The 10470-nt window shown below is 43.6% G+C and overlaps 1 protein-coding gene across 1 annotated transcript; it reads right to left on the bottom strand.

Annotated features, from left to right (window-relative positions):
- Positions 1 to 2419: 2419 nt before the first annotated feature.
- On the bottom strand, positions 2420 to 9550 carry LOC128195317 (uncharacterized). Its single transcript, XM_052872572.1, has 3 exons — positions 6030 to 9550; positions 3015 to 5842; positions 2420 to 2913 (listed from the first exon to the last, which is right to left on the bottom strand). The coding sequence occupies exons 1-3, from the start codon at positions 9548 to 9550 to the stop codon at positions 2420 to 2422; spliced, it is 6843 nt and encodes a 2280-aa protein (XP_052728532.1).
- Between the last annotated feature and the right edge of the window lie 920 nt (positions 9551 to 10470).

Genomic DNA, 10470 nt, shown 5'->3' with positions numbered 1-10470 from the left:
AAAAAAGTAAAAATTTGGACTGACCATTGCCGAGCAGAGGGTCATTTTGAAAAGTTTGAAATTTGGACCGACCATTGCCATGCAGAGGGTCGTTTGAAAAAGTAAAAATTTGGACTGACCATTGCCAAGCAGAGGGTCATTTGAAAAAGTAAAAATTTGGACTGACCATTGCCAAGCAGAGGGTCATTTGGAAAGTTTGAAATGGGGATCGACCATTGCCATGCAGAGGGTCGTTTGAAAAAGTAAAAATTTGGACTGACCATTGCCAAGCAGAGGGTCATTTGGGAAAATTTGGACTGACCATTGCCATGCAGAGGGTCATTTGAAGAAAAAAAAAATGGACTGACCATTGCCATGCAGATGGTCGTTTTTGAAAAATTGGACTGACCATTGCCACGCAGAGGGTCATTAAAATCTGGACTTGACCATTGCCACGCAGAGGGTCATTTGAAAAATTAAAATTTGGACTGACCATTGCCATGCAGAGGGTCATTTGGAAAATTTGGACTGACCATTGTCATGCAAATGGTCGTTTGAAAAATTTGGACTGACCATTGCCATGCAGAGGGTCGTTTTGAAAAAATTGGACTGAAATCGTTGTACTATCCTTTTGAGAAATTCTCTTGTGCGTTAAGGATTTTCGAAAAATACCTTGCTTATTACGAAATGCATGATGTAATGTCATGAGGGTGCATGAATGCATGAACACACGCATCCTTCTTTTCCTGTTCCTCTCTTTTTTCTTTCCCTTTTTTTAGCACCCTTCTCTTAATTAGACTGCCCATGTTTGGAACTCGTTGTCAAACATCGTCATCAAACTTGATGTACGTTCAAAACGTAACCATAGAGAAAATGGCAAGAGACTGTGAGCCCTCTAATGAGAAAGAGGAAGGTGTGACCATGAGTTCAAATTCTCTTTATCGCTTCCTGCAATCCAATTGGGCTTGAACCCGGGAAGGTGAGGAGAAATATGGACAAGAAGTAGATAGCTGAATGATTGTATGTGGAGCTAACATTTGTGTTCTCCTTACCTAGGGAGGTATGGTTAGCGTGGAAATGTGTAAGGCCCCCAAGACTGCCCCAACTTTGCTGTGTAGGCGAAAAGGTTTGGGTAGGAAGGACTGCCCCAATTGGTTTGATTTTCTTTCGTATGCTGCTGGCCGGCTGGCAAAGAGATCCCTTCTTCCTGAGACATTACTTTTTTTTCATTTTCAATTTTTGGACAAATTGCAAGTCATCACACATTATCGCAAAATTAAGCTTTATGAAAATTTGAGCAAACATTATTCAATCCGTGTGGACTTTATTTGGCTTGTAATGTGGCTAGGGCTAGAAGGTATCAAAAGAAAGGGTTAAAGGTCCAAATGAATGCTTATCAGATACATTTTTTGAAACAAGGGTTGTCATCTAGCATTGTGTCAACTATTTGACATTTTGAGCACTTTGCTTTCTTTTTTTTTTTTTTTTTTTTTTTTTTTTTTGAACTCCATTTTTTCATTTTTTTTTACTTTGTGATTTTTTGTTCTTTTTTTTTGTTTTTTCTTTGTTCACTCTTCTTGATGAAATTTCTTCGTTTAATCATTGAGTACTCTTCATTTGCATCATGAGTTGACTCCTACCTGATGACAACCCCTGCTTGGGGATAATTTTGAAAAGGATTTATCTTTGGCTCAAACAGGGTAACAACGGATTTATTAGTGTGTTTTTTTTTTGGATAAAGAAAGGAGGCCACACATCATTTTGAACTCTGATTGCTTTATTTTCAAAAGGTTAATTCTACGATTGGGTGACCTCAGCATGAGTCCTTTTTGAAAGTTCTTTTGTTTGTCTCAAGGGATTTGAGGATCACCCTACTAGCGCAAACGAGGAAAATTTTGGCCAGGCCAACCTGCCCCCAGTGTTATATTCACGACAATCCTTTATTTTGAAAGGAAATGAAAAATGTTATGGGCTCAATGCGATATGAAAGAGGATGCTTTAACGAGAAATGAATACAAGTCGCCCCGGAAACCCTAAATCAGGAGAAGACCCCACATCTTTGCCATTTCAAGTTTTTTTTTTTTTTTTTTTTTTTTTTTTAGAACGTACTATGTCCTAGACACCTTAATTGACAACGAATTCAACATCTGCATTTTTATTCTCTCTCTTTTTTTTTAGTCTTCCACGACATCCCTCATGAACGAGCTTGTGCCAACCGAAAATACCCGCGATGCCTTTACTCATGTGTGCTTAATTATCATTTCTTTTATTTTCCCTTATTTACCTAAAAGCTCAGCGCGACATGCAATATTTCAATAAGCGTGCGAACAAAAAAATGAATGAAACCGTGCAGTATTTATTGAATGAAATAACACAGAGTACAACGAACTGTAAAGATCATGTCAATATCCCTTAACAGCATTCCCCCATCACGGAATCATCATGCGTAAAACTTTTTGACCGCATCCGAATTAACCGGTAATGGTAACTCCTCTCCATCCATCCTCGTGAGAATTAGTGCCCTGCCAGAGAATGCTTTCTTCACTACGAATGGCCCTTCATAATTCGGGGTCCACTTGCCTCTATGACCCTTTTGTACAGGCGAGATCTTCTTCAACACCAGCTCGCCTTCGTGGAATTCTCTTGGATGCACCCTCTTGTCAAATGCGTTTTTTATTCTCCTTTGGTACAATTGTCCACGACACACTACCGTTAACCTTTTTTCTTCGATGAAATTGAGCTGATCAAATCGAGCTTGAACCCACTCAGCTTCCTCTAGTTGGGTTTCCATCAACACTCGTAAGGATGGAATTTCCACCTCAAACGGAAGTACTGCTTCCATCCCATACACAAGCGAGAAAGGTGTTGCCCCAGTTGATGTTCGTACCGATGTGCGATATCCATGTAGAGCGAAAGGAAGCATTTCGTGCCAATCTTTATAGGTGACCACCATCTTTTGTACAATTTTCTTAATATTCTTATTGGCAGTGGACGGTAAGGAGAAGAATTGTGATGATGAATCTTGAATTCCTCACATAACTCTGTCATCATCTGGTTGTTCAGGTTAGTGGCATTATCAGTGATAATTCTGTTAGGGAGCCCGTATCTACAGATCAACTCCCTTTTTATGAATCTGGTCACCACCTTTCTAGTCACGTTTGCATAAGAAGCAGCCTCCACCCATTTGGTGAAGTAATCGATCGCGACTAGTATGAAACGATGTCCATTTGACGCCTTCGGCTCTATAGCTCCGATGACATCTATCCCCCACATCGAAAACGGCCATGGTGCAGACAACACGTTCAGAGTAGTGGGTGGCACATTGATATTATCCGCATACTTCTGACATTTCTCACACTTTCTCACATGTGTGCAACAATCGCTTTCCATGGTCAGCCAAAAATAACCAGCTCTCAATATCTTCCTGGCCATCGAGTGCCCGTTCATGTGGGTGCCAAAAGTGCCCTCGTGCACTTCTCTCAATATCAGCTCAGCCTCCTTTGCATCCACGCATCTGAGGAGGACCATGTCGTGATTTCTCTTGTATAAAATATCCCCACTCAAGATAAAATTGCCAGCCAATCTTCTTAGCGACCTCTTATCGTTTTCAGACACCTTCTCAGGGTATTCTCGTGTCTTAAGATAATGCTTGATATCAAAATACCAAGGCTTACCATCTAATTCCTCCTCGATGAAATGACAATATGCTGGCTCCACATGACTTTTCATTTTAATCATTGGTAAGTTTGCATCTTGGTCAACTTCAAACATTGACGACAAGGTAGCCAAGGCGTCTGCCAATTGATTTTCTTCTCGAGGTATATGGTTAAACGTGATGGAATCGAAATACTCCATTAATCCACTGATGTAAACCTGGTAGGGAATTAATTTTGTATCCCTAGTCTCCCATTCTCCCTTCAACTGGTGGATGACCAAAGCTGAATCTCCGTATACATCTAGAACTCTTGCCTTAGATTCGATTGCCGCCCGAATACCCATAGCACAAGCCTCATATTCTGCAATGTTATTCGTACAATTAAAACACAACCTTGCTGTCATCGGTATATACTGCTTTCGTGGAGAAACAAGCACTGCCCCTATTCCATGTCCCATCACATTCGAGGCTCCGTCGAATAATACTGTCCATGCTTTTTCGTCTCGGTCTTCTTTGTTCTCTTCTAGTAGAGCCATGATGTCTTCATCGGGAAATTCAGGTTGCATTGGTTGATAATCACTAATGGGTTGATGAGCCAGATATTCTGCTAGAGCACTACCCTTGATGGATTTCTGAGTAACATATACGATGTCATATTCTGACAATAGCATCTGCCACCGAGCTATCCTTCCAGTGAGAGCAGGCTTTTCAAAAATAAACTTGATAGGATCCATCTTGGATATCAACCATGTAGAGTGACTCAACATGTATTGCCTTAGGCGATGAGCAGCCCATGCCAATGCACAACAAGTTCGCTCTAACGATGAATATCGTTGTTCACACTCTGTGAATTTCTTGCTCAAGTAATATATTGCATGCTCCCTTTTTCCAACTTCATCATGTTGACCCAATACGCAACCCATTGACCTTTCCAATACAGTTAAGTACAAAATGAGTGGTCTTCCTGGCTCTGGTGGGCGTAGTACGGGAGGGTTCCGTAAGTATTGTTTGACTCTCTCGAAAGCGGCCTGACAATCCTCATTCCACACCACAGCTTGATCCTTCCGTAACAACTTGAACAATGGTTCACAAGTAGCAGTTAATTGGGAGATGAATCTAGCAATGTAATTCAATCTACCCAAAAACCCTCGAACCTCCTTCTCTGTCCTGGGCGCCGGCATTTCCGTTATTGCTCTTACTTTGTCAAGATCAACTTCTATCCCTCTTTGGCTGACGATAAAGCCCAACAATTTTCCAGACTTTACTCCAAACGTACATTTGGCCGGGTTTAACCTCAGTTTGTACTTTCTCAATCTCTCGAATAACTTTCTTAAGTTGAGGACGTGTTCTTCTTCCGATTCAGACTTTGCAATCATGTCATCCACATAAACTTCGATCTCCTTGTGCATCATATCATGGAAAAGTGCCACCATCGCCCTTTGATATGTTGCCCCGGCGTTCTTGAGCCCGAAAGACATCACCTTATAACAAAAGGTCCCCCACAAAGTGATGAAGGTCGTCTTTTCCATGTCCTCAGGCGCCATCTTAATCTGATTATACCCCGAGAAACCATCCATGAATGAAAACAGCGAGTACTTGGCTGTATTGTCAACTAAAGTGTCGATGTGTGGTAACGGGAAATTATCCTTCGGACTTGCACGATTCAAATCACGATAGTCGACGCACATTCGAACTTTCCCATCTTTCTTAGGCACCGGTACAATATTCGCCACCCATTGTGGGTATTTCGCCACAGCCAGAAATCCTGCGTCGAATTGCTTCTGTACCTCTTCCTTAATTTTCAATGACATTTCTGGTTTCATTCTTCTTAGTCTTTGCTTGACCGGAAGGCATTCCTGCTTAAGTGGGAGCTTATGTTGCACAATATCGGTATCCAACCCTGGCATGTCATTGTAAGACCAAGCGAACACATCCTTAAATTCCCTTAGTAGGGCTCGCAGCCCTTCCCTCACTTCCTTTTTCATGCCAGTGCCGATTTTTACTTCCTTTATCTCTCCTTCCTCTCCCAAGTTGAGCTCTTCAACATCCTCCTGATGGGGTTTTATCTCTTTAGACTCTTGTTCCACTAATCTCAAGAGCTCTGGAGAGGGTTCCGGATCATATTCGTAATCATCTTCCGTATTATCGACAGGGTGCTCAAAATTTGGAATATCGACATTGTTATTTTCGAAAATTTCATTGTCATATCTGCATTATTTGAATTTATGAAAAAGAGAATAAATAAAAGGGAGAACCAATGACGAATGCAAAATGATGATAAAACACAAACAAACACAATTTGATTATCACGCTGAGCATAAGAACTAAACGTCAACCCGTACGTCTTGAATCCTAAAGCCCCGGGTGAAGCTATAGGATTAATTAAAACTATTACATTTCATTCATATTAAGCATCACGGGTAGACTCAGAGTTTCCCAATTGTTGAGTGGTGCAGCTGGGGAGCAAGCCCGCACGAAACTTGAGCATTCAGAGCTATCTTCATCCTCCACGGCGGCTATATGGCCCGCGTTGATCCATCCAGCACTACGAAAGCTCTCCTTGATGTCACGAATACCAATCTTTTCCACCCGAGGTTCACGCCTTTCTACACGAGCTAGACCGCGCTCTCTCCTTTCTTCCATCAGCCTTCGTTTGTCCTCTTTGTTGGGCTTGTAACCTAGACCGTATCGGTTTCTATTCTCAACGACCTTTAGGGGGAAAGTTCGCCCCTGCCCATGCTTGCCTAAACCTCTACCAGGTATATACCCCTCTTTCAGCAAGACCTTGACCATCATGATAGAAGCACGTGACAAATGCGGGCTTACTAGGAATGGTTCCACATAGGCATTTCCCACGATCTCCAATGACTGGAAGGCTGTTTCAAGAGCTTCCTCGGCCACCTCAACATATCGCGTGGACGATGGTCCGCTCACAAGGAGGTCCTCCTCTCCTGATATAATCACCAGCTTATCTCCCATGACGTATTTCAGCTTTTGGTGTAGTGTGGAAGGCACAACTCCTGCGGAATGGATCCACGGGCGACCCAACAAACAACTATAAGCCGGGAGGATATCCATAACTTGAAAGGTCACTTGAAAGACACAAGGACCGACTTGAACAGGCAATTCAATTTCTCCCATCACCACCCTTTTACTGCCATCAAATGCCCTCACAATCATAGAGCTTGGCCTCATATGTATTCCATCACATGGTAGCTTCTCCAATGTCGATTTTGGCATGACATTGAGAGAGGAACCATTGTCCACCAAGACACGCGCTATAACGTGATCTAAACATTTCACTGAGACATGAAGAGCCTTGTTATGACCTTTCCCCTCAGTGGGTATCTCCTCATCAGTAAAGGTGAGGTAATTATTAGCGATGATGTTGCCGACGATGCCCTCAAACTTGTTCAACGAAATACCATGCTCGACATGAGCCTCACTGAGTACTTTCATCAACAACTTTCTGTGAGAGGTAGAATGCATAAGCAATTCTAACAAGGAAATCCGAGCGGGCATGCGATTCAACTGCTCCACTACTTTATACTCACTCTGTTGAATGAATTTTAAAAATTCGCAGGCCTCTTCTTCAGATATTTCTTTCTTTTCTTCCTCGTTAGGGGTCTCCTCTACCTGCGCGCCCTTTCCTTTTAAGACCTCCCTAGCCTTCGCGGTCATTGTTGTTTCATTATTATTGGTCCCCTCTTTTGTCACCATTGGTGACGCGAAGATTCGACCACTTCTCGTCATCCCACCTACGCCTGTTATGTTCTCAACGGCCGAATCTGCGCCTTTTCCCTCATTTAACACACGTGCTTCATACGTCCAAGGGACAGCCTTCTCGCTTTTGTAAGGAAAGGGAGAGGGCGCCCGAATGATGACAGACGGCCTTTCTTCAGTCACTGGCACAGGGGTAGTTCTAGTGAAATGGATCACCAATGGCTCAGGCAAAGTCACGTCGGATTCCCCGCCGATTTGTGCGAACACTTCACCCTCCTTATCCTTGCAGCGTACTTGCATTAAACTTCTATCCAGCAAGTCCTGTAAAATATCTTCAAATTCACCACATTCCTCAATAGAGTGTCCATCGTCTGGATGAAGTGCGCATGTTACATCCTCGTCACAATCGCCTTTTAAAAGGCCCACCTTTATCAACGCCTTAAAGATAAGTTTCCTAGAACTTTGGATTTCATCCGCGTATCTTATCAGCTCATGTTTTTCATTCTCGACGGCATTTGTCGAGGCACTCCCATGCCCAGCAAGCGGATTAGTCTCGACTCTAGGTTTATCTTCTTCAAACTTTAACCACCCCGAGTTGATTAAAGTCTGTACTTTGTGTTTAAAAGCCAGACACCTCTCAGTTGAGTGACCAACACCTCCCCCATGGTAACTACATTTGGCTTCTGCATCATAACCCCTAGGGTACGGAGGTTGCACGGGCTTCATCGGGCAAATGGCAACCAAACCCCTTTTGATGAGATGGGGTAACAATTCTGTATAAGTTGTAGGGATAGGGGTGAAATTAACAAATTGGTTCCTTCTCGGGTAAGCGTTTTGGCCCGCATTCTGATTTGGCCCTGCAATTGCCCCAGCCCTCCAAGTATCAGTTGAGGGTAATGGCGGTTGACAATACCCCTGTTGTTGTTGAGGCCTGGCTTGATGAGCAAACGCCGCATTGGCTGCATAAGGGGGTTGCCCCGCATATGGTCGGAAGCTATGAGTGGGAGCTCGACCTCCCCACGCAGGCATTGCCGATGCTGCATGCACATCCCCTTCCTTCTTCTTTCCCACATTGAAATTGGGTTTTTTGTAATTCGCAGTTGCGGGCGAACTGTATGCAATTTTCCCACTTTTAACCCCAATTTCTATCTGTTCCCCTATTATAATGATATCGGCGAAATTAGCAGATACATTCGCGACCATGTGCTCGTAAAATGGCGGCTGGAGAGTGTTCACAAACATTGCCACCACCTCCCTGTCATACAAAGGCGGCTCAACTTGTGCAGCTAACTCTCTCCACCGTTGGGCATATTCCTTGAAAGTTTCGTTGCCCTTCTTTGACATATTTTGCAGCTGCAGTCGATCCGGTGCGATGTGCGTGTTGTATATATATTGCTTTATAAAGGCGTCTGCCAGGTCCGCCCAGCAACGGATTCGAGACGGCTCAAGATGGGTGTACCAGTTCAATGCTACCCCGGCCAAACTGTCTTGAAAAAAATGGATGAGTAGCTTATCATCGTAAGCGTACGCAGCCATCTTTCTACAGTACATGGTCAGATGGCTTTTCGGGCATGTATTACCTTTGTATTTCTCGAACTCCGGCGTTTTAAATTTGTGCGGTATCATCACCCCGGGAACCAGGCTCAGTCTTGCAACGTCTCCGAACCCAAAGCTTTCCACTCCTTCTATGGCTCTAAGTCTTTCTTCCAGAAGTTCCAACTTATTTTTAGTTCCAACGAAGCTATCCAATCCCCTAACTGTTGTGGTATGCGGCGCACGCCCGGCTGAAGGATCCTCCTTGACCATTACGTGTGGCACTATAGTTACCCGCGTTCCCTCCACTACGGTCGACTCATTCGTAGTTATTGGTGCCGAAACTAGGACAGGGCCCTGAGTACCGATGGGCGGTCCACTGATGATTTGGGGGAAAGAGAAAGACGCATCTTCTGCTTCCGAGTAATCTCCCATAGGGGGAGTGTATCCTGGGGGAAGGCCATACATCGGGAACGAAATCGATGGGCTCAAAGCGTTAAGCTTTGGGGGATAAGGGGGGATATTCCCTTCGATTCGTGCTGACGAGGACTCTCCCGCAGTCTTAAGAGATTCTAGAGCAGTAAGGATCTGACCCATCTGGTCCTTCAGCTGACTGATATCGGCTTTGATAACTTCGTGGGCTTCCTCCCAATCTTCCATAATTCTTGAATTGGCCCGGGTTCTGTAGGGATGTCGTGGAAATTTAGCCGTTGTCCCTCACTCGTACTGCTTTATTATTTTAATCGAATTAAATTAGATGAGAATGAGATATGCTAAAGAAAAATATGATGCATGCTAGTGAAGGGTGGAAATCACAGGATCACGATAACATCAATGATGGAAATTAACACAAGTTGGTACCAAACGAACATTTTGCACCTTTCATTTAAAGAAAAATTCAGTTCAATACATTGCCTAAAGGCACAAAATACAATAGTCTCATTTACACATCACCCCTAAGCTCGAACGATGAAAGATTTCATCTCGCCTACCAACCATTTACAATGATTAATAAAAAGTTTGATTTCTTCCGGCGGGTTACAAAAGTGGATACTAGCTTCAGCGGCCAACACCATCTTGGGGATGTCCTCAATTGCTCCGTTTGCCAACATAGCCAATTGAGAAAAACTCCCCTTCCAGTGCTTCACAGCCTCTTCTTGCTCTGCGATGTGATCTTCCATTCGCTTCACCAACGCCCGATGCCTTCCTTCAAATTCTGTCGACCTCCACCGTTCCTCCTGTTCCTTAATATACTCCTCCATTTGTTTTATAAGAGTTCGATGCTCTTCTTCTGCTTCTGCTAGCTTCCAACGTTCCTTGTTCATATCCGCCTCAAAAGTCATGGCCATTTCCTTCATCTCGTGCCCCGCTCTTTCTACCTGAATCTGCGCTTCTCTTAGCCTTTTCAAGGCCTCTCGTTTATCTCTTTTGGCCTCTTCGTAGAGGCACTTCCACTGTTTTCCCTCTTCTAACGCCGCATTTTTTTCTTTCCTTCTCATGGCCAGCTCTTTGCTTGCGGCTGCAAGATCTTGTTTTAATCGGAATGTGTAATCTCTCTCGGCCTTTTGATTTCTGACAAT

Source organism: Vigna angularis, chromosome 1, assembly GCF_016808095.1.
Source record: "Vigna angularis cultivar LongXiaoDou No.4 chromosome 1, ASM1680809v1, whole genome shotgun sequence".
Taxonomy (NCBI): Eukaryota; Viridiplantae; Streptophyta; class Magnoliopsida; order Fabales; family Fabaceae; genus Vigna; species Vigna angularis.
The sequence above is the reverse complement of the archived record's forward strand: the minus strand, read 5'-3'. Positions and strand labels throughout refer to the sequence as shown.